The 25683-nt window shown below is 37.4% G+C and overlaps 1 protein-coding gene across 2 annotated transcripts in view; it reads right to left on the bottom strand.

Annotated features, from left to right (window-relative positions):
* LOC107558863 (zinc finger protein 618-like) overlaps nt 1–25683 on the bottom strand; it is a 75595-nt gene that overhangs the window by 16632 nt on the left and 33280 nt on the right. For both annotated transcript variants that reach the window (XM_016242553.1, XM_016242554.1), the window contains exons 4-8: nt 22314–22391; nt 19171–19218; nt 18926–19015; nt 17328–17399; nt 4036–4125 (exon numbers count right to left, since the gene is read on the bottom strand). In XM_016242553.1, the coding sequence (XP_016098039.1) occupies nt 4036–4125; nt 17328–17399; nt 18926–19015; nt 19171–19218; nt 22314–22391 (378 nt within the window). The remainder of the gene's footprint in view (nt 1–4035; nt 4126–17327; nt 17400–18925; nt 19016–19170; nt 19219–22313; nt 22392–25683) is intronic.

Genomic DNA, 25683 nt, shown 5'->3' with positions numbered 1-25683 from the left:
TTTTTTTTTAAGTATGAATGCAATATGTTGCTCAAAGAAGAAAGTGAGTTTTAATTTCTCATCTAAACCTCCCAATACATCTGAGCAAATAAGTAACCCCACAACTTAAGTGTTTTTAATGAAATTGATAACTTGAGTGTTGTGTGGTCCAGACTCCAGAGCATTGACCCTTAACCTTTGACATTTTTGTCATTCTTGGTATCAATATTTGTGAAAAGGTGCGTTAGTGTCTCTGAGAAATCCTGCTGCCAGAACTCTAAGGTCAGTATCTGCCCCGGAGAGACAAAGTGATATGCTGTATACCTGGAGTCAAAGCTGCCTGGTTAATATCCTGAGCTCATTTTAATATTCCAGTTAGCAGAGCAGGCAGGCAGAGAGACTTTTCTGGTCTAAATTGTAGCATGGGTGTAGATGTAGGCCAAGGTCGTACTGTGTGTGTGTGTGTGTGTGGGTTGGACTGTGTGTGTGTGTGTTTTAAGGCCAACCTGCTAGATGGATGGATAAATGCAGTGTGTTCTTTTTCCATTCTTTTTTTCCTCATTTTCTCTGTCCTCCTAATTCTCTGCCCCATCATTTTGCAGCCCCACTCCCTCTTTTCTGTCACTTTTAAAATGGGTTTTCATTCATTTTTCAGCACTTTACACAGATACTGTAATAAAGAGCGACAGTGTCTTCACCCCAAAATGAAAAACTTGTCATTATTAGTAGAGGTTGACCGATGTATCGGTTTTGCCGATTAATCGGCACCGATAGTTTTTTGCCGGAACTATCGGTTATTGGCAAAAATCCATGCCGATAGTTTCCAGTTTGCGTCCGTTGCTGGAGTGGCAGAGAAGCTGGCATTATACATGAGAGCTGCCTCTAGAGGCGGAAATCACTGACAGCACATGTTGTTTATTTTGACATGTGACACTGCGTGCTGCACAGAAAGGGAAACTCCAGGCGCGCATATAAATACAGCCGAAAGAAAATCCTGCCGCGGAACGGAGCGCCATTCACATAGTTTTCTATTAAATTACATTATATTTGTTCCAAATCGTTGTGAATGTACATAATGACACCCTAGGCTATAAATTATGTATTGTGCATTTTCAGCAAAAAGTTTGTGTTTCTGTGGCTTTAATAAAGTCTGTATGCTTCATATAGAGACCTGTAAAAGATCGCATTTTCTCTTTCCGCCTGCTTTGTTTTTTTTTTTTTAAACACTGAACTTCAAACTCATTTATGCCACATTGTTCATTCTTGAAGCAAACTTAAGTCTGTTTGGGGATTAAATAAACCGTTTTAGACCACGACTTGAATTGAATGTGACGCGTCTGGAGTTGTGTGTGTGTGTGTGATACCTGTGAGTTCTCCTAGACACAGCCCTGCGCTTTTGACCGGTGTGTGACTAACGTTTTTTTTTTTTTTTTTGGATTAGATAATCATCAAGTGTTCTAAAATAGAAGCAAATAAAGTGTGAGTACACATACAATATCAATATGTATGTAATTTTAATGCTATGGCATTGTGTATATATTTAAAGATGGCTATCTTTAAGCATGACTGTTGAAATTAAATGGTAATACTTAACAATAATTGTAGCATTGTAGCATTAATAAAAACTGTGGACGTATTGTTCCTTGTTAGAGTGTGTTAATTTCAACATTCACTATTACTACATTTAAACATTTAAAAATTTTAAAGGAGACATATTATGCCCCTTTTCACAATATGTAATATAAGTCTCTGGTGTCCCCAGAATGTGTCTGTGAAGTTTCAGCTCAAAATACTCCACAGATCATTTATGATATCATTTTGAAAAAGCCTATTTTGAGTGGAAGCAGAAATACGCTGTTTTTCGGGCCGGTCTCTTTAAATGCAAATGAGCTGCTGCTCTCTGCCCCCTTTTCCAGAATAGAGCTGCACCATTACTGCTCGGACCTGCTAAAAACATATGTTTTGGTTCTGATCATCATGTTTATCGAGCTGAAATCATGTGTTTTAAACCATATGAGTTTAAACTTCTGATATAAGGTTTTCTGAGCGCACACAACCAAAGCACACGGACAGAAAGCGGCCACCAGACAGCATGTGAGTACTAAACTAAGATCTCATTCACACACAAGTTTACGTTAAAAACACACAAGCTACAAAAACAGTCGGTTATGTCTGTGAAGGCAAACAGCTGGGAAATAAATTGCATGCATATTTTAGATCTGTGTGGCAGCAGCAATATACAGTACATTAAATAAATCAATAAATCCAATGATCTCTTGTCTCCTCTGAGGCTGGGACTCTAAATAGTGTTATGTGCTGGTCTGTGCAACCAAAGACAGAACAGTTAGCATGCTTTGCTCAAATTGTCGCCATGGCATTACAACCGTTGTCGCTTGAGAAATCGAAATGATGGAGCCGTGGGTGGAAACTCACAGATTAAGGGGCGGTGATATTATAATGAGATCCCTTTGCCACGTCACCAAGGGAGCGAAACCAGACACGCTCGTTTTTTCAGAGGCTTGCAGAAAAAGGCTTACCAAAACAAAGTTACTGGGTTAATCTTTTTGACGTTTTCTTGGTTGGTAGATGCACCGGGGACCTGATTATAACACTTAAAACCTGGAAAAGTCATATTTTCATGATATGTCACCTTTAAAGTTTCTTCTTTTATTATTAGCAAACTATGAAATAACTTTAATGATCAATATAATAAATAATATTAATATTTTTATTATTTTACAAAGTATGGTTCAGTACTTTTACTGCTTAAAAAAAAAATAGTAAAGCACTATTTTAGTTTTCTTTCAGTATCTATTTGAAAAACTATCGGTTGATTAATCGGTATCGGCCAGTGTGGTTCAACCTAGCTATCGTATCGGTAAAATCCACTATCGGTCGACCTCTATAAGATACTGAGTCTTATTTTCAGCAAACTGTATTATTCTCTCCATTTTGGCAAGTTAATGATAACGTTAATGATAAGTTAATGGCAAGATAATTGAGAATTATTTAGATAATTGAGAACAATTAAAAAAGGGACCAAAATCTGCCAGTACTTCTATTTAAGCATATATCATTTTATAACTCCTGATTAATTAGAGCTTCATTAGAGTGGCAGATTTAATCTAAATCAAAAGAAGTGTATCAAAAGCAAAATGGTTTAATTTCATTGTTTACTTCAAAACTGGGCCAGTGGTCATTTCGCACACACCAGAGAAAGCTGTTAGTTTATACATTCTTATGTTTGGAGGAAAAATGCTGTATGCACGTCAAGCCCAATTTGGCACCTTATTCATGGAAAGTGTCAATTCACCAAATACAACAATAGTGGTAACCTATCTGAGAGTAATGAGATGGTGATGATAGGCATTTGAAAGTATACAGAAAAAGTGAAAAATAGCCATATTGCTACATTCCTGGCAATGACTATGCCAATAAGTAGAGATTTAACAAAGTCTAAAATGTCTCTAAAGCAAATTATTAATCACCCAACATGTCTCATTGACAATTAACCATAGGCATCCACAATGAATCATTAAAAAGCATGCTTTATTACCAATTAACAATCTCACATCTCCCTGCAAAACCACGACTCTCTAAAAATTTTACAGCTCATTTAGAATCAGTCATTTTGAAACAAATTTAATTCTGGTAGCATCGCTACAGTCTCTCTGACCCAATTCTATATTTTCACCATACTTTAAATAGCTTTCAATGTCAAACTCCTCTGCATATCCTCAATGCAGGACTAAGAGATAAATGAGAGGAGAGACGAAGGACGAAAATAATAAGTAAGACTTTTCAGCGAACACCTCAGCAGAGCGCAATAACAATTTGAGATCCTGTATGGTTTATTGCAGACAGATTGGGTAGTTTTACAACAGAAATTATGATCTTAGTAGTTTTGTGAACAAGCTTCCACCCTCTCCATATTTAATGATTAGAGCTTCCTTTAATGTTAGTATCTAATCTATAACTTCTACAGACCTCTATTCATATATTAGCAGAAAACTGCCATGACCAACACAACACACAGGTAATGAAGTGAGGACTTACTCATTGGAGCGTGAAGAGCCACATGTTCCTGATAGGGGTTGAAGTATTTGTACTGTTTTCCACAATACTCACACGTGTAACTTCCCGTTTCTACAGAACACAAAATACAGTAATTAACCAACACAGTTATTAGTCAAAAACACATTAGCGCTGATAAATGCAATGCTTCAGAGATTCATTATTCCACTTAATATAACCATGATGATTTATCAGTACCAGATTTCAGTTGCTAAAAGCGACAGTACACCCAAAAATGAAACATTCTGTCTTTATGACTCACTCATGTTGTTCCAAACATGCATGACATGTTTGTCCAATTCAAATCTAAATCCAATTGGAAGAGGGAAAATCTCTTTATAGAAATGTATTCAGGATTTTAATGACATGACAATTGTTATATTTTGGTGAACTATTAATTAAAGCCAGTGGTTCTCAACCAAGGGGTCATGATTCAAAGAAAGACAAAATAAGCAAAACCTATCAATATATTTATTTTTAAATTCAACCCTCAGCAATATTTCATTTTCATTTGAATAACCAAGGTTCCCGCTTTCTTGGAAAGACATGGATACATATAAATTAGCCTAATTTTTAAAGTGAGATTTTTAGACCTGGAAAAATTGTGATATAAATAAAATAAAACCTTAAAATTCCATTTTTAAAATGAATTTTTGTGGTTATGTTTTAGGTTTTTTTTGCCAGAAATACAAGGATTTTAATAAAAATGTATAGTTTCTATATCAAAAACATTTTCAGGCGTGTGGTTCTGCATATAAAATGAAGGGACAATATTAATTGTTAACCAGTTGATCACAGAATGAACTTCTGTCCAGAATGGCTGAATGTGATCACAAAATATATTTTAAAAAATGTGCCTTTGAATGTCTTACATTTAAAACAAAGATCTGAGCAGCTAGAGAACATTTTAAGAAGGTGACCAGGTGTAAAACAGATCCTTTGAAAAAAGAAAAAAGAAATGAAATTTTGTTCATGTAGAGAAATTGATGTACACTTTGGAAAAAATCCATTACAAATCTCAGTCCAATGGTGCCGGACTGAATGATACCCCTAAATCCTGTTCCCACAATTGTTTCAGAGAATCATATGCTGAAGTGTCAGAGTGGAGCAATAGAGCATAACACTTTGAAATAATCCCTTTAAGAGAATTGGCAGGAATTTCCCTCCAAGACTGTTACCAATTCTGATCAATTTAAACGGAGTTTGTCCTGCCTTAAAAAAAAGATTCTGTAAAATGCCAAATTTAAAGATATTTGGAAAAAAAATAACAAAAAAAATCAACAGAGGAAATGTTATACTCTACTTCAAGTTGTTCAAACGACTTTAACAAGATAAACCCTTAAAGTTCCATTCCAACAGGCCAAAACTCCTAATCTGGACTGGAAAATCAGTGTTCAAATTAATGGGTGACTAGACAGATAACTGGAGTAATATTTAAAAAAAAAAGTTTCCCAAAGTGAGTAATGTAGCATAAATTATTACATGATCAATAAGGGAATTTATCTGGTCTACACTGTTGATAAATGGGAAGGACTCGAGTCTTCTGGGGTAACAAGATAAAGATTCAAGAATCCATATAGAATTATGCCTGTTCATGAACCAATTCATCATCATTTTGAGTTGAGCAGATCAGCAAAAGAATTGTAAGTTAGGCGAGGAAAGACCTCCCAAAACTTTTGGTTTAGAAAGTTTACAGAGTCTAACTCTCTGTTGCTTATTATTCCAAATACAGCAGTATATGTGAGACTTCAGTGATTTAAAAAAGGCTGGGGTTAAATAACATGGAAGGAATCGAGGAACAATATTAATTTTAACAACATTGACTCTCCCAAGAAGGGAAGTTGGCAAGGACGTTCACCATTTCAAATCTTTCTTATTTTTTGTTATTTAGAGGGGAATTATTGGTTATACAAAAAAAAATTATTCAAATCAGATAAAAATAATAAAAATACCTAAATATTTAAGACCTCTCCCTGAAACCTGTACAGGGGATTGTATAGCCAGATTATAGGGAATATTAAAAGGCCAAGAGACAGATTTTCCTAAATTAATTTTATAGCCGTTCACATTGACACTGGTTACGGAATCTGTGTGAAGATATTTAATCACACAAGTAAAATTAGAACCAACCCCCAATTTTTCTAATACTGGATGCCGAAAAGTCTTTCATCGTGTGATTTTTTATTATTTTTTTCTCTCAAAGACAAAAGCATTGCTGGGTTTTAGGAATATTAAAGTAATCTATGGCATTGAGAATACAGCGTACATTATCTGTGCCATTTCTAGACTTCACAAAACCTGCCTGATCTAAATTTATAATTTTAAGAAATACCATTTCAAGCCTGCGGGCCAAAACCTTTGCAACTATCTTGTAGTTCACATTAAGAAGACTAATGGGCCTGTAAGATTAACAATCCAAAGGATTTGTATCTTTTCTAAAAGCAGACTAATAGAAGTATATCTCCAGGAAGGTGGAATTTCACCTTTCCAAATATTATTAATAGCGGGCATAAGAATGACAGATCTTCGACCAGAACTTCTTAAAGGGGTCATATGATGCGATTTCAAGTTTTCCTTTCTCTTTGGAGTGTTACAAGCTGATTGTGCATAGATAAGATCCCTGAAGTTGCAAAGCCTAAAGTCTCAAAACCAAAGAGATATACTTTATCAAAGTTAAGACTCTGCCACGCCCCCCTAAAACGGCTCGTTCTAACACGCCCCCACATATCTACCTCACTATGTGGAAATATTTGCATAATGCCGCCCAAATGTGCACGCAAAGAAAGAAGGCGTGGTTTCAGTAACCGCAGTTAGTGTTGAAGCAGCATGTCAAGGAGACGCTGTGCGTTTCTAGGCGAAAGCAAAAGCTCTTTATTTGGCCTTCTAGAAGTAGATGCATTTAGGAATCTTTAAGATTACTTACAACAGAACAGCAATGCATTTTATGGACGACCATTTCGTGAACCTAGGAGAGGAGGTCATTCTGACTTTGCTACGACAATCTGGCGCTTCTGAATCAGCTACTGTTTTGTTATTAGTTTAAGTATTTGCTATTGATTGTTCAAATGCGGAGTTTTGCGCATCGTGTGTGTGTGTGTGTGCGCGAGTGAGAGAGAGAAAGAGAGCGAGCGCGCGAGAGAGGGTCACATCACAAACACATACCAGCTTCATCATTATGGTAAGGGGTGTTACATTTCCGACGAGTGCTTGCAGTGTTTGGCCAATCACAATGCACTGGGTCAGCTGGCCAATCAGAGCAGACTGCACTTGTCGGAAGGAGGGACTTTGTAGAAAACGAAGCGTTTGAGAGAGGCGGGGCATAGAGGACCTACAATAATGTACAGTATTTGAAAAATAATGTGTTTTTTGAACATTAAAGCATGTCAACATATTCTGTTACACCAAATACACAAAAAAATGTAATCTTTAAAAAAGCATCATATGACCCCTTTAAAAAATTCCAGTGGAAAACCATCTGGGCCCAAGAGTTCGGCACAGCCTTGCATTCACTAACACTTTTAAATTTAGTACTGTGGGAGACTGCTTATGTATTTGCTCTAGCCTAGTAACTTTCGCAAGCGTTCTTTAGGTGGGAAATGTAAGAAATAAGATGACCATGCAACGTGGCTTTGGCAACATTATCATAGTTGAAGACACTGGAGAGTCTCTGTTATTAAGCCAAAATTGTGACAAACTATCCAGAACAAAAAGGGTCACTATTTAGAAGACATACAGTATATTTAATCTCTAATTCAAAGTTCTGGGGATGCTAAAAGATGGCTCTATATGCAAATGAACTGATTGCATGACCTGATAGAGTCAATATGACAGGAGTGAACTGCATGTAGAAACTGTCTAAGGATAAGAAGCCTAGAATATGAATTATGAGGGTGTGAACAGAAATTATAGTCTCTCACTTTGGGATTCAGCTGGCACCATGTGTCAATCAAGTCAGTGTCTATGCAAAAAATATTAAGAACACTGGACGACCGGGGGTTCTATGCATTTGTAGAAAAGGATTTGACCAAAGCAGCATTCAATATGCAATGAAAGTCACCAGAAAGAAAACCCAATCCTTTACAATGATAGATAAACAATAAAATCATCCATGGTATAAAATTAGGTAAATCATAATTTGGCCCATACACATTGAGGATAGTTATATAATGTTTAAGAACTGAGCCTGCGATGACAATAAATCTCCCCTCAGGATCTGATTCCGAATATTCCAGAATAAAAGGGAATAAAATGGCAGTATCCCTTTTATTCTGTGAATAGGTGGTGAGGTAAATTTGACCTACCCAATCTCTCCTAAGCTTTGAGTGTTCAGCATCAGATAATTTAGTTTCCTGAAGCAGTGCCATGTCAGGTTTTTGTTTTTTCAAGCGTGTTAATTATTTATTTTTCCTTTTTATTACATGGCCGATCCCTTTGACATTCCAAGTAATAAGTTTAAGTGATCCAAACATGAAGTTAATGCACTGGGGGGGGGGGGGGGGTTTGTCTTGGTAATCTTTAATCAAAATCTGATTATTTGCTTCTGCTATTGAATGCCACTCCTTCGCTGATGACATCAGTTTGACGGTTTGGGCAGAATATTTTTAACCACGCCCTCCAACCATTAGTTTGCTGCGAGTGAGAGATGAGGGGAGCGGCGCAAAAAAAGACCCCCGCCCTCTATTAAATATTCCATTTCAGTTGGAAATACGTCACCATACTAAAATAATGTTGGCAGCAACTTCCGGTTCACGCAGACTTCAAGAATGTAAAGAAAAAGATTGTTTTTTTTGAGCGGTGTTTGAAAATCTCAAATAAATTAAAATTAAATAGATAAAAGACGAAAAATAAATGCATCGATGCAGCTTCTGTGTTGATTTAATTTGCTTGGTAACAGCCCAAATGTCTTATTATTCTAGTTCCCTGATTAAATGTACGAATTTGACTCAAAAGATAATGGACACTTTTAGAAAAAATTGCTTTATAAAAGGTAAAAATGCCCATAAAATGCAAAAATCAGTTTAAACTTGTTGGAAAAGATTAATTTCTATCAGTATGAGCTGACCACCACACAGAATATGAAGAATATTAAAAACATTAGGAGTCAGCTGTCTTCGGCAGTCCTTAAGGTACCAGCACAATAACACACTCAGCAAAATGTCATCTAATTATCGTTATCAATAAAATCCCAGAAAATATCGAGATATAATTTGTCAATATCGCACACCCCTAGACTAGAGGTCGACCGATTGATCGGCCGGCCAATTAATCAGACAATTTTTGAAATTTTTTAATTAATCGGCATCGGCTGATTGTGCTGCAAATTATGCCGATTTATAGGCAGGCGCATCTGCAGGCAGCTAAGCGTTGTTGCGGAACACTGGAGAATCTCTCTCTCTGGCTGCGTGAGAGACGGAGCAGCTTACACTCTGTAGCTGCTTCTTGTTCACACACAGCTTCAGCTAATATTGGCAGGGCAAAACAGACCTTTTCGAAAGCGTAATTACATTTTACCCTACTTGATGTAGAATTGATGCCGGAAAGTTATCATATTCATAAGTGCAAAAAGTCATTTGCATGTGAAAGTAGAAACTATGCAGTTCAGACGAAACTTCTGGGCTGATTATAACGCGCACGTTAACTTTCCCCGTGAAATGTGTGTGTAGGTCTGAAAATAGCATCCACTATGTCATCGCTCGTGGCCAGTGCACTCTTAAGCAGTTATGAGCAGCAGGCTGTGTAAAATTATTTTTGTTATCACTTGGCCATTTGACTTATAGCAGTGTCCATTGTTTCCCATACACCGAGTTATTACTTCATTGAAAAAACTGATCACTGCACGTTTCAAAATTAAAATGCAGTGCAGGTGGTTTTTATATGAATGTATCTTTGAAAAAAAACGACCGTCTTCAGAAAAGCTTCGGTGTCATTTTCATTTCGTCTTTCCTGTAATGCCTGATAAAATAGCGTTTGTAAGCGCAGTGCTTATTTGATTACACCCGTTACCGGGGAAACCACCATATTTCCCGCTCCAACAGCGCCTTCTGCTGGCGGAGAATGAATTTGCATTTGCAACACTGGCGTCTGTCAGCAAACATAAACAAAAAGCATTCTTCAGAACGGTTTTGAGAAGGTGCTTAAGTTTTGAGCCATGTATTATTACTCTGAATAAGCTACTACTACTATTACCATCTTGTACCCTGCAATAATAATTTACTCAAACTCACTTTTATGAAATGAAATGCCAAAAAAATCGGCATCATATATCGGCCATCGGCTGCCCTGATTTCTAAATATCGGCATCGGCCAGTGAAAAACCTATATCTGTCGACCTCTAATCAAGACGAATCTGCCCTTCGTGAAAACATCAGAGCTGAGCTGGATAAGTGAAGCCACGATACATATCACATCATCTAAATAAAACTTTCGCAGACAAGTCAGAATAAAACTGTAGACTAAAATGGTCATAATGTATGTCACGCTTATTTAGAGCTGCCTTGAGTACAGCCTCTTATTGGGAGCACTAAAGAAACCACACCAGGACACTTCTCGGGGGCTTATTCACAGTTGGAGTGGGAGCCAGGGCTCGGTGAGCGTGTTCAACCTCCAAAGGAGGGAAATCAGAAGGTGGGCTGACTAAAGTCAGAAGAGATGCCTGGAGAAAGTCTGCAAGAGAAGCAGAGCCCTCCACGTTATCTGGAAGATTTGCTCACTGGTTTTTCCAGTGGCCACAATTCTCCAGAGTGTCTACTTTAAGCCGTAGTAGTTCCACTGTTTTCTTCATGGCAGTTAGATGAGTGTCGTGTTTACTGTAGCTGTCCTCAGCAGCAGAGATTCAAACTTCAGCTTCCTCTATGCATTTTTCTACAGTAGTCAACTGTAACAAAGTTCATAAGTCGGGAAGGAGGAGGCAGGAACCGGCGAACATTTAAACAAACTTTAATAATAAAATAAACTCAAAATAGCGCAACAGCCCCTCGCGGACGACTGTCGCGCACAAACAAAACCAAAACACAAAATAAAATCCAGGCCTGGTCCTCTCTCGTCTTTCCCTGTCGTCACTCCTCCTTTGTATCCTTCCGGAGCTCCTCCGTGAGACTCGAGACCGGTGAGTGGCACAGGTGTCGCGCATTCGCAATTACTCCACCGGCCTCGCTCTGTTCCCACGGCTCTCGGCCCCGCCCCTCTCGTCACATCAACATTTGAAGTGGATCAAAAAAAGACAAAAACGCATTTTGGTTTTAGTTTTAGGACAACTTTGATAAAAGGTTTTGATCCACTTCAAATGTTGACTAGTGTAAGTCGGTCACCTGGTTAAACCACTGGTACTAAAACCTTTTTGATCATGTCTTCTCTTCAAACCTATAAAACAATCTGGTGCATGTTGAAAAAAAAAATCATGTTCAGTGTCGAGTGTAGATCTGTACTTTGTCTTCAGTAAAGCAACTGCAGAGAACCCTGCTTCGCAGAGATAGGACTTGCAGAGCAGAATTTCAACAGTGTTCTGACCTATCAGTGGGAACTCCCTCTCCACACTAAGCCAGAATTCACAAAGGGTTTGTGAAGGGAACTTTAGCCTAATGCTTGAGTCAGATGTCCTCTCAAATGCATAAAAAAATTTTTATTTGCTCCCTGTGCTCAAACACCCTGGATAGCACTTTGCTGGCTGGAGAGCCATCTCGCTTCACTGTGAAACAGCACAGCAGTGTGATCGGTGCCTATCTCCTCACAGAGCACAGAAAAAAGTTGTGATTTCAATGGTCTTGTTTTGATGTAGTTGACCACAATGACAACTTTAGACAAAACATAATTTAATGTAGGGCTTAACTGCCATGATGCAAGTGTTTCTCAATATATAATGCAGTGTGTCCACTGCGCTCTGGGTGCGACTCACGATGAGCGCCTGTAATCCTCCTCGTTTCCCCACCATGGTCTGTGTGGCGTCCATGCAAATTCCCAAGCAGTCCTCCCACTAAATCCCATCCTCTGTCAATTACGAATCTATAGTCTTAAAAAGTTCATCAGCCGTTGCTCTTTTTGGGATGTATTTGCAAAACAGTAAATCCTCATTCAGTGACTTGAAATCAACAAATCACACATACACTATTAACAAACTCCTTGTTGCCATCAGTGGCCTCACAGACTCTAATTTTCTCAATGAACTGTTCCTCAATGTAATTTCCAATATCGTGAATTCATCTTGAGACGGTGTCATTAGACACTGGGATAGTCTTTAATTCTGCGACACTCGCCTCATCAAGCATAACTGACACCATATCTATGGCAGTGGGAAGAATCTTCTGTAATGAGATTTCTTGCATTTTGCAACGCGATCGGCAATTTTGTAAGAAGCCAGTTGTGCTTTCGCTGTTGCTGTACTGGCTTTTACAAAACGAGTTTGCGGTCCATACTGATCAACTTGAAAAACTCAAGTGGCTTTTGAACATACAGTTGTGCTCATAAGATTACATACCCCTTGCAGAACATGCAAATATGTTTATAATTGTAACTAAATAAGTGGGATCATGAAAATTGCATGTTATTTTTATTTAGTACTCTCCTGAATAAGCTATTTCACATAACAGCTATTATATACCGTGGACTTTGGGGGAGCCCACTTGTTCGTGCGCGTGCCTCAGGGCTTACAAAGATACATAACAGCTACAAGTGTATGCGCTACTTGCTTTATGCAAGCGCTATGTAGGATAAATCACTATACAGGATTTACCCTATTATACTTTAATCGACACAAATTGATAGGTGAAACAACAAACAGCCACCCACAAATAGTCTAGAAACAAAGCATCAGGCTGTCTTTGAGTTCACATTAAAAACGGTTAAAGTTACTCGTCGTCAGGCTACAGAAGAATACCATAATTCCTCCGTTCAATTAGGCCTAAGACGTCGAGAGTCCCGCAGCCCTATAACAACCCAGCCACAACACTTAATTGCGAATAACATGCCTTACCTTAACACAGAATCGACCACAGAGTCCAACGTTTATATTTTTTCTACGAATCTTTGCGTTAACATGTACTAAACATGAGTGGAATTTGCACCGCAGCGCCCCCACACCTTGATGCTCATGACAAGAATAGCATGTATAGTTATCTTTAAGTGAATTAGGTTTAAATCGCCATCATGCATGAATGTATGATATTTTTGCAATTTTACACACAATAATCTACGATGATCACATTACACAAAACTGAAATTGCACATCAAAATAACACATTGTCAATATTTTTTGAGACCCCCCCCCCCCAAAATTTCACAAATCACGTTTTCAGGGGAGCCCATGTCTTATTAAGGGGAGCCGAGCTCCCCCTAGCTCCCCCGTAGTTTGCACCCTGCATATACTCCACAAGACAAAATAATAACCAAATTCATAAAAAATGACCTCATTCAAAAGTTTACATACCCTCGAACCTTAATAATCTGTGTTGTTTCCTGGATGATCCACGATCACGTTTTTCTGTGTTGTGACAGCTGTTCATGAGTCCCTCATTGGTTCTGAGTAGTTCTGCTGTTCTTCAGAAAAATCCTCCAGCTTCTGCACATTCTTTGGTTTTCCAACATTTTCTGCATATTTGAACCCTTTCCAACAGTGACTGTATGATTCTGAGATCCATCTTTTCACACTGAGGGCAATTGAGGGACTCATACACAGCTATTATAAAAGGTAGAAACATTTACTGATGCTCAAGAAGGCAACACAATGCATTAAAAGCCAGAGGGTGTAAACTTTTGAGTAGGATGATGTGTAAATTTGTCTTATGTTTAAATATCTTTTTTTTTTTTTTCATTTGGTACTGCACTTATAAATACTTAAATGTTTCCCAGAAGACAAAAAAAGTGCAATTTACCCTGATCATTCATCCCCAGCTCTTAATGCATTGTGTTGCCTTCTTGAGCATCAGTAAATGTTTTCACCTTATATAATAGTCATGTATAAATCCCCCAATTGTCCTCCATGTGAAAAGATGGATCTCAAAATCATACAGTCAATGTTGGACAAGGTTCAAATATGCAGAAAAACTAAAGAATGTGCAAGAGCTGGAGGATTTTTGGAGAGCGTAACGGATCATCCAGGAAATGACACAGTATTAGGATTCTGTAGTATTAAGTGTAAACTTTTGAACGGGGTCATTTTTATAAATTCATTTATTATTTTGTCTTGTGGAGAATATATAAACATCTGTTATGTGAAATAGCTTATTTAGGACAGTATCAAATAAACAATAACATGCAATTTTCATGATCCCTCTTATTTAGTTAAAATTATTAATATTTGCAAATTGTGCAAGGGGTATGTAATCTTATCAGCACAACTATAATTTGGATGCATGCTCTCAATGCGTCTTCATTTTGTGGGTTTCATGCCGTCCGCTGCTAGCATTTTAAGGCATAGGACACACATACGCTAACTGGGCAATTGAGAGTGGTAAATGGAAAGCTCAAAACTTTGGAGAAGCAAGAGGCTAAAGTAAAAGAACCTCACACTTCAAACCCTAAGTCCAAAAAACCTGAACCTAAATGTTTCCAGGGGCTGAGTTTGTTGATCCACAAAGCCTTTCAGATATGCAGATGCTGGGAATTCCAGTTTTTACTATTCTGAGTGGACAGAACGATCGATAGATCCTCCATGCAATAACAAAACATTTGCTAAGGCCGGTATAGGTTGTACAGGTTGTATATGTTGGGGAAGTCGTGGCCTAATGGTTAGAGAGTCGGACTTGTAACCCAAATGTTGCGGGTTCGAGCAAGGCACTGAACCCCCAACTGCTCCCCGGGCGCCGCAGCATAAATGGCTGCCCACTGCTCCGGTTGTGTGTTCAAGGTGTGTGTTCACTGCTGTGTGTGTGCACTTTGGGTTAAATGCAGAGCACTAATTCAAAGTATGGATGGCCTTGTACTTGTACTTGGCCACATGTCACATCACATTTACAGGGAGCTACAGAAGATGGACTCGGGGAAGGAGAACAAATGATCACAAGAAAGAGAAAGCAAACTGTTTACATACAAACCATTAGAGCCAGATCAAATAGTCAGCCTTTCCAAATTTCTCAAACATTATGACAACCCATATGAGATATTGAGGAACAACTACAAGAATATGCTGGTGTATATTCATACTCCTTTAAGAAAATGTTAATGATGCTAAAACCTGTTTTGACAAAAAGCAAGCACAGACAAGTGCAAATTAAGTAAACTGCTGGCTGCAAGAAGCCATGCACACTGTTGAAGTTGAGAAGAACTTTCAGGTAAGCTAGTGACATCAGGAAATATAAAGGGGCTAAAAGATAGTTGTCAGATTACAGTAGTTGTAGAAAAATGTTTTTGTACATAACATCAATTGCTGTGCCCTAATGTTGCATTTTTACAGTGTTTATTTTACTGCACTTGAGCTCTGCCCATACAGGTGTACATGCTGACATGCATATAACTTGGCATCAGCGTAATTTTAATCAGTGTTAATGTCCAACAGAGACAGAAATAAACTGAGAGCAGCAAGTTTGCCATGACTGCCCTCTAATCACTGCAGAAGACTCATTTGCAACTACACAACAAGAGTACGCCCACAAAGACCGATAATCTGATCATAATTGTGCCAAAGCCTGGTTATATGCACACTGGGGCTTAAGCGGTATCTTACAATTAATTTGCGTGATTCTTTTTGGTCTTCAGAAATAGGGCTGGATGACATGAAAAAAATCTATGAAAAAAAAAACAATCACTTTTTTTCATATCGTACAATATCAATATTCATCACAATATGTATTAGCCAGTAATCGTAAAGGAAACGCTTTGCACATGCTTGTTAAGACATTGTTTGTTCACAATTAAACTCCACAGAGTAAGTTACCTTTTAATTTAGGGCCCCATCAAATCCATGTATTTTTTCCCTAAATCCTGAATCCTTAAAAATGGTGTCTAAAGAAATGAATTAATAAAACTTTAACATTACAAATCAATCTTTTAAAACCAAATAAAATATAACAAATTCAATTACAACAAAACAATTTTTTTATCACATAAGATGCAGCACAACATCAATACATTTAAAATAATATATAAAATTACATATAAATTTAAACATGGATGAAAAATATATCTTGGGCTGGCTGCATGCTATTCCTAATATTATAATTATTACTTTTTAGTATGCAACCGCAATATATTTCATAATTTCGTCACATTAAACCACACTTTTATGTTGACACTTTGTGGTGAAGATGGGTAATTTCAGTGTGCATTTGATGTTTTTCTCAAGCTTTTCACTTGCTCTGCCATGAGCAAGTGACTCATGGCAGCTCTGGAGATGAAGTCTGTGTGTTCATGTCCTCAGATACTGAAAACACCATTAGCATCCCGTGTATTTGAGAGTCTGTTCCCTGATGGCCATATTTGAAACGGCTCTGGGCAGCTATTCCGGGCATCCAAGACCAAGTCCTATCTACTTGGCTGGAGAAATCATATAAATCTAAAAACTGTTTGCTAAACTCACATTTGAATCATGCTTCATGTAAGCAACAAAATCTGACATCTGACAAAAACTGCCACAAAAATGCCACTTCTTATGCTCAAGTAGTGCTAAAAAAAACATTTATTTCAGGTTTGTCCAGCTAATGGGCATCTGTAGTCCTAAGCGTGCATCTCAGGACACTGACTGATCTTGAGCTTGTCATCGTATTGACATACACTTTAATCTTGATCTCAATATGATACTGTTGATCTCATGGCAGCTCTGGAGATGAAGTCTGTGTGTTCATGTCCTCAGATACTGAAAACACCATTAGCATCCCGTGTATTTGAGAGTCTGTTCCCTGATGGCCATATTTGAAACGGCTCTGGGCAGCTATTCCGGGCATCCAAGACCAAGTCCTATCTACTTGGCTGGAGAAATCATATAAATCTAAAAACTGTTTGCTAAACTCACATTTGAATCATGCTTCATGTAAGCAACAAAATCTGACATCTGACAAAAACTGCCACAAAAATGCCACTTCTTATGCTCAAGTAGTGCTAAAAAAAAACATTTATTTCAGGTTTGTCCAGCTAATGGGCATCTGTAGTCCTAAGCGTGCATCTCAGGACACTGACTGATCTTGAGCTTGTCATCGTATTGACATACACTTTAATCTTGATCTCAATATGATACTGTTGACAGCCCAGCCCTATTCAGGAGTCATCACTCCTGGATGGAGGTCCCGTAAGTCAGCTACTAAAGCAGCAAAGTGACCAACAAGAAAGGAAACCATTTTAAGAACTCTTACTTGGTCCCATTTTCTGGTAGGATTCAGTCTCCTCTTTAAGGTCTTCTACTGGTATCACATGATCATACGGATCTGGACAACACAACAAGAGGACGCAAGATTAGTGAAAGTAAGGTAGCCTTTTTAGTTGGAGTCTCAATCTTGTACTCAACACCTCTGGAGACAACATAAAAGCACTGGTTTTCCCAGTGTGGGTCTTAATAATGATTTCATGTGTAAGCAGTGTTAAAAACTAGTATTTGGACATTACAAATAGTCAGTGTAAGAGTATTTACAAAAGACAAGTGGGGGGGGGGGGGGGGGGGGGTGATTTTATAATGTATCAATAGCTCCTCAAACACCATCTTAGAAAACATCTTTCATGGAAATGTCACCGGTTTTATTGCTGCTGGAGTTACAACCCATGCTTCATTTGTGAAATAAAATAATAAAAGAACAAACGTCAAGTTGTCCTTTATGATTAGAAATAAATGTCAAGATGGTTATACATATTTATCATCAGCTTTTATGGGGATTTGTTTTTTTTTTGTAGAATCAAGATCAAGCAAGTTGTGAGAGAAACCGGAGTGTTTTCTTTTTCTTTTTTTTTCTGATCACTGTTCATTAGGAAGGTTTTTGGTCAAAGTTCTTTACAATGTAAAAACAGCTTACTTCATATTTTCCCCTTTAAATTGTAGTACTGTTTCCCACAAATATTGTACAAGATATGATCTGGAACTTTTTTTCGTTTTCCTTTTTCCACAAAGGATCAGTGCTCAACCTTCAAAAAATGTTTACTTTCAACTGAAATGTAGTATGTTAGAGATAAAACTAAATATGAAATGCGTAAAATAAAATAAAAAAGCTTAAATTATTTGATTTTTTTTTTTTTTTTTTGCAAACCTTAGATTTTGCCCATGACAAATAAATAAATTGGGACATGTATACATTGGTTAATACTCAATGGTTAACTGTATATTGCCTATAAATTAAAGAAAGAAAGAAAAAAAACATGTGCTTGATCCTAGTAACAATAGTTTTTTTATATATAAATGGGGTAAAGTAAATACACAATATTTATATTTTAATATTGTTCCCACTTTATTTTAAGGTCCAATTCTCGCTATTAACAAACCATTAATTATGACTTTTGCCTCAAACTCCTAATTTGCAACTTATTAATAGTTAGAAAGGTAGTTGTTAAGTTTAGGTATTGGGTAGGATTAGGGATATGGTCATATAGAATATGTGCTTTATAAAGCACAAATAAACAGCCAATATGTTAATAATAGGCATGCTAACAAGCAACTAGTTAATAGTGAGAATTGTTCCCCATTCTAAAGTGTTGCCAATATATGTTTATCTAGTACACCAATTATCAGTTTATTAAAAAAAAAAAAAAAAAAAGCATTGAATTTGTGCCCATAAAATTAATTAAAATAAGGAGATCCATTTGTACCCTATTTATGGTAAGTGCCTTGAAACATTATTCGGTGATTTAAATTCTGATTAATTGAACAGCAACCATATATGTTTGCTGACGAAAAAAAAAATAATAATTCAAAAACAACCAAACAGAGTTTGGATATATTACAAATCAAGTGAATATGCAGCCTTACCATCAACTGCATGGAGGTCTCGGTGCTCCTGAAAACAGCTGTAGTACTTGTATTTTTTTCCACATACGTCACATGTATAGCGGAAAGAATCTGGATTAGAAAACAAAGACTTGTATGAACAGAAACTTTAAGATATCATTATGTGATGAGATGTTGGGAAGAACTCTAGTCAGCTTTACCCACTTAATTTATAATATTCCAGGACAATTATACAAAAATCTGTCCCATGAATAAATGCTACTCACTATTGATTCCCAGAGATGCTCCTTCTCCAGAAGCAGCAGCCTCAGTCTCTGAACAGCAAGAAACCACACAAAATACACACACACACATATATAAACTGGTAATGAAAATTGTCAAATTAGAGGATTTTGGTTATAATTTGGATTTCAGTTCAGTTCAGCACTTTTAAGGAAGCATTCATCACCCAATAATTACACTTCCATTCAAATGTTTTTGAAAAGATATTTTGATGTTATTGAAAGAAATGCATGCTTCTGTCAACCAATGTAACAACCAAAAAGCATAACTTTGTATTGTAATTTTTAAGCTAAGATGGCATTAAGTACAAATGCACTTTATAGCACATTTTGATGTCAAAATTTTAACAAGGAGACTGAGATGCTGCTACCCTTTAGGTAGAGAACATCACTGACACCAGAAAATAAGAAGAATAGGTTCAAATTGGCAGAATGTCTGTAAGGTCTGTGAGAAGCACTTTACAAGCTAATAACACCAATGAGACGTGCTGCAGAAAGCACGAGATGAAATTACAACTCAATCTTAAAACGCTACATTGCATTAGCTGTTAGAATTTTGCACATGGAGGATTCTCTGATGAACAGATAGTCTGAATTGTACAGCATTTTTATGAAACAGAAATAGGCATTTATAAATGTCTTCAAAGTCATTTTTAAATAATTAAATGCATTCTAACAGAATAAAAGCATCAATTGCAAAAACAAAAAATTTTAATAGTTGTGTATATGCACTACATAATAATTCATCCCGTTTATGTACTATATCAGTTATTATTTCAGAACACTAATTTGAATGTCTGTCTGTCTAGCTATCTACATAAATTTGCAATTTGTGTCAATCTAAAAAAAAAAAAAAAAAAACATACAGAATCATTCGTTAACAATATTTAAAGGGGTCATATGATGCGATTTAAATTGTTCCTTTCTCTTTGGAGTGTTACAAGCTCTTGGTGCATAAAGAAGATCTGTAAAGTTGTAAAGACTAAAGTCTCAAATTCAAAGAGATATTCTTTATAAAAGTTCAGAGTCAGCCACGCCTACCTAAAATGGCTCGTTCTAACATGCCCCCACATATCTACCTCACTATGTGGGAAGATTTGCATAACGCCGCCCAAATGTTCACGCAAAAGAAAGAAGGCGTAACTTTTATTCTCGCTGTAGTATTGTTGACGCTGCAGCCATGTCGTGAAGACGCTGTGTGCTTTTGTGAGTAAAAAAGGAATGGAATATTTACAAATCTCATAAACTTATATTTTATTCACAATAGAATATAGATAACATATCAAATGTTGAAAGTGAGACATTTTGAAATGTCATGCCAGATATTGGCTCATTTTGGATTTCATGAGAGCTACACATTCCAAAAAAGTTGGGACAGGTAGCAATAAGAGGCCGGAAAAGTTACATGTACATACTGTATAAGGAACAGCTTTTGCAACTTATTAGGACCAATTTGCAACTTATTAGGTGAATTGGCAACATGATTGGGTATAAAAAGAGCCTCTCAGAGTGGCAGTGTCTCTCAGAAGTCAAGATGGTCAGAGGATCACCAATTCCCCCAATGCTGCGGCCAAAAATAGTGGAGCAATATCAGAAAGGAGTTTCTCAGAGAAAAATGTGTCATCATCTACAGTGCATAATATCATTCAAAGATTCAGAGAATCTGGAACAATCTCTGTGCGTAAGGGTCAAGGCCGGAAAACCATACTGGATGCCCGTGATCTTCAGGGCCCTTAGACGGCACTGCATCACATACAGGAATGCTACTGTAATGAAAATCACAACATGGGCTCAGGAATACTTCCAGAAAACATTGTCGGTGAACACAATCCACCGTGCCATTCGCCGTTGCCGGCTAAAACTCTATAGGTCAAAAAAGAAGCCATATCTAAACATGATCCAGAAGCGCAGGCGTTTTCTCTGGGCCAAGGCTCATTTAAAATGGACTGTGGCAAAGTGGAAAACTGTTCTGTGGTCAGACGAATCAAAATTTGAAGTTCTTTTTGGAAAACTGGGACGCCATGTCATCCGGACTAAAGAGGACAAGGACAACCCAAGTTGTTATCAGCGCTCAGTTCAGAAGCGTGCATCTCTGATGGTATGGGGTTGCATGAGTGCATATGGCATGGGCAGCGTACACATCTGGAAAGGCACCATCAATGCTGAGACGTTAGACTAAAATGCCGGCAGTTCTGACTCACAGTCTGTAAGTACGTTTTCATTTAAAGGATTTGCCACTGATGATTCAAACGCGAGTTTTGGGCAGTAGAGTAGCACTTGCTGTTTGTCATTTCTCTGATCACAAATGCAGAGTTTTATGTTTACGTGGCGCGATGCAATGCAATGCAACGCAATGCGTAAAAAGACAGTATAAGTCATTATAATCAGTAATTATGTCCCCACTGGATGCAACAAATGCCTCGTTTGTAATGGGTTTTAATGTTTTTGTCTTGTCGCTCCGGCTGGGACACGGCATCAAAAGTATGTGAGGGGCGTAACATTTCCGTCTCACGCTTGAGGTATTCGGTCAATCACAACGCATTGGATAGCTGGCCAATCACAGCACACCTCGCTTTTACAGACCGATGAGCTTTGTAAAAATCGACACGTTTCAAAAAGGCGGGGCATAGAGGAGAAACAATGTACAGTATGTGGAAAATAATGTGTTTTTTTAACAGAAATACACAAAATAATGTTCTTTTTAGCAGCATCATATGACCCCTTTAAGAAAAAAAACAATTTATTGATTCAGGAAGTAATTAAACTCATGTTTTATGAAATGTGGGGAAACGTACAGTGGCAACAGTGCAATATTTTAGTTTTAGTAGTTGTATCCTATTTGTGGAAAGTGCCTTGAAACACTTATTTAAGGTTCATGAGCCTTAGAACATAATGATTCGTTAAATGACTGTCCTTTGTTTCTGAATCTGATGATTGTTGTTACATTTAACCAGACAAGACAATTATATGGAAAGGTGTATTTGTTTGTCTTCATATTATTTGCCCGGTCACAATGCAGCTAAATCAATTTTATTCGCAGTTGTGAATATGAACTGGTTTATGACTCTCAACCCTACAGATATCACAACCAACTCATCCAGATTCATTAGGCCAAGAGCAGGACGCACCTGTGTGAGCTCGGACGTGCGTCTGAAAGCAGTTGTAGTACTTGTACTTTTTGCCACATACTCCACAAATGTAAGAGCCTGTAAGAGAAGAGAGAAAAGTAATTACATCTTCAGGCACATAACATGCTTTACATTTTATCACAAGCCTTGTGCTCAAGGTTGTGAGTGGTGTTCCTTGGAAAGAGAAGTTAAAAATATACAAATGTATTCAAATAAGCATTCTTTCAAATATTTCTACAAATACTCATCTATTAATTATTAATTGTTTACTATTTGAAGTCATGGTAACTATTGATCAAGCAATATATTGCCAAGGCCTATATTTGGCATTTATCATCACACTGGCAGATGAGTTTTAGGTGGCATTGAAAACATTAACATCTCAGAAAAATGTAGTGCTTCGTGACCCTTGAAAAATAAATAAACAAATGGGTGAGATTTTATTATTAGCACTCTACCTGACAAACATAAAACAGTAGGTTAGGCAATAAAGCAGGCGGAGACGTCAACTTAACAACTTGTCACTTCCCCCCCCCCAACATATTAGTATGTACAGATACAGTATGATGTGACCCTGGACCACACATCCAGTCTTAAGTTGCACAGGTATATTTGTAGCAATAGCCAAAAATACATTGTATGGGTCAAAATTATCGATTTTGACAAAAAAATCATTAGGATAAGTAAAGATCATGTTCCATGAAGATATTTTGTACATTTCCTACCGTAAATACTGTATATCAAAACTTAATTTTTGATTAGTAATATGCATTGCTAAGAACTTAATTTGGACAACTTTAAAGGTGATTTTCTCAATATTTAGATTTTTTTGCACCCTCAGATTCTAGATAGTTGTATCTAGACATGGGCCGATTACCGGTTTCAAGGTATACCGCGATTTGAAAAATTCACGGGTTCAAAACCACTAATATTTTCCGTTATACCGTTCTTGCGGTATGCGCCGTTTTTCATGTCTCCTCAAGACTGAAAGTGTAGGAATCCCTCAGGTTGAGTGCAGTGTAGAACAAGTCCCTCCTCCTCCTGTTGGTGCGAGCGAGCGGTCAGTCACATGTGTGTAGGATGACCGAACTTAAAGGTTTACTCCACCCCAAAATGAAAATGTTATCATTAATCACTAAGCCCCCATGTCTTTCCAAACCTGTAAAAGCTTTGTTCATCTTCGGAACACAATTTAAGATATTTTGGATGAAAACCGGTTGGCTTGTGACTGTCCCATTGACTGCCAAGTAAATTGCACTGTCAAGGTCCAGAAAAGTATGAAAGACATCGTCAGAATATTCCATCTGCCATCAGTGGTTCAACCGTAACGTTATGAAGCGACGGGAATACTTTTAGTACGCAAAGAAAACAAAAATAACGACTTTATTCAACAATTCGTCTCCTCTGTGTCTCTCCGCATCACCATTTTGGAGAACACCCAAGCAAGCAACGTGAACGCAAGCAGCGTGAACGCAAGCAGCGTACGCTTTTCTGTGTCAGCCACGACACAAGGATACGTTTTCTACGCGTATTTACGCTTTGATTTGAATGAAAACAGCGCATCCGTGCAGCATGGCTGACACAGAAGAGTGTACGCTGCTTGCGTTCAGCAGATGTTCTTTAAAATGCCGCTACGGTGATGCGGAGAGACACAGAGGAGACGAATTGTTGAATAAAGTCGTTATTTTTGTTTTCTTCGTGTACAAAAAATATTCTCGTCGCTTCATAATGTTACGGTTGAACCTAGATACCACCAGATGGACTATTCTGAAGATGTCTTTCATACTTTTCTGGACCTTGACAGTGTAATTTACTTGGAAGCCAATGGGACAGTCACAAGCCTACCAGTTTTCATCTAAAATATCTTAAATTGTGTTCCGAAGACGAACGAAGCTTTTACGGGTTTGGAACGACATGGGGGTAGATGATTAATGACAACTTTTTCATTTTGGGGCTAAGCAATTCACAGAGTACAAAAGGACACAAAAAATAAATAGAAAATGTTGACAATGTTTTCACAAGTTATTAGCGTTTTTGCAAAAATCCTTCTCAGGAACACTAAGTGGCGCTGTGTTCAAATTTCTCAGGTAGTTCTGTGACATGCTGTCGATTTTTTAATTTTTGTGCTTAACTGTCAAATTATTCAAAAGATATTGCAATTTATGACATATTACAAAATGGCGGCCTGATGGTTCATCCAAAATCGGAATTCACAGATTTAGCATGATGCAACGAATCTATAGACTTCACGATTTTCTGACAAACCGTTCAGAACTGTTGAAAATGACTCATTCTTAGTTATTTTTTGCTAACGTGTGTTGCTAGTGTGACTGCATGTAATGAATGTGTTGATGTGGTTAGAAAACATCTAGAATAACAGTACAGTAAAATGTAGTATTTCACACTATTCAGTGAGCAAGCCTTTTTTATTTTTTAAAGTTTTTAAAGTGAGTGAAAAAAGTGAAAAGTGACGTGACATGTGGCCAAGTATGGTGACCCATACTTGGAATTAGTGCTCTGCATTTAACCCATCCAAAGTGCACACACACAGCAGTGAACACACACACATTGTGAACACACACCCGGAGCAGTGGGCAGCCATTTATGCTGCGGCGCCCGGGGAGCAGTTGGGGGTTGCTCAAGGTGCCTCAAGGTGCCTGAGGTGCCTTGCTCAAGGGCACCTCAGTCGTGGTATTGAAGGTGGAGAGAGCACTGTACATTCACTCCCCCCACCTACAATCCCTGCCGGTACGGGACTCGAACCCGCAACCTTTGGGTTACGAGTCCGACTCTCTAACCATTAGGCCACGACTTCCCCCTTTTACACCTAAACTACCAGTCAAAAAATTTTATAATTATTAGTACTATTATATATATAAAAAAAATAATGTTTAATAAGTCTCTTCTCATCAAGACTACTTTTTTTTTTTTTTACTGAAAATTTTGCTTTGATCACAAGAATAAATTACATTTTATAATGCATTAAGCCCTGAAGGCATTTTTAGAGATTTTTTTTTCTCTGATTGACACACATGGAAGCCTGTTTCCGCCACAGTTGAGGAAAAAAAAACTTTCTTTAAGTCATAATAATGAGAAAGTTTCTCATAATTATGACTTAGTATCTCATTATATTGAGAAACTAATGAATAATGACGTATTCAAAATAATGACTTATTTTCTTTAAATGAGAAACTTCCTCAGAATAATGACTTATTTTCTCATAGTAATGAGAAACTTTATCAAAATAATGACCTTTCTCGAAATAAGTCATTATTTCGAGAAAGTTTCTCATTATTATGAGAAAATAAGTCATTATTTAGAGAAAACTCATTATTTAGAGAAAGTTTCTCATTATTATGAGAAAATAAGT

The sequence above is a fragment of the Sinocyclocheilus grahami genome, unplaced genomic scaffold (genome assembly GCF_001515645.1).
Source record: "Sinocyclocheilus grahami isolate Dianchi unplaced genomic scaffold, SAMN03320097.WGS_v1.1 scaffold662.1, whole genome shotgun sequence".
Lineage (NCBI taxonomy): Eukaryota > Metazoa > Chordata > Actinopteri > Cypriniformes > Cyprinidae > Sinocyclocheilus > Sinocyclocheilus grahami.
The sequence above is the reverse complement of the archived record's forward strand: the minus strand, read 5'-3'. Positions and strand labels throughout refer to the sequence as shown.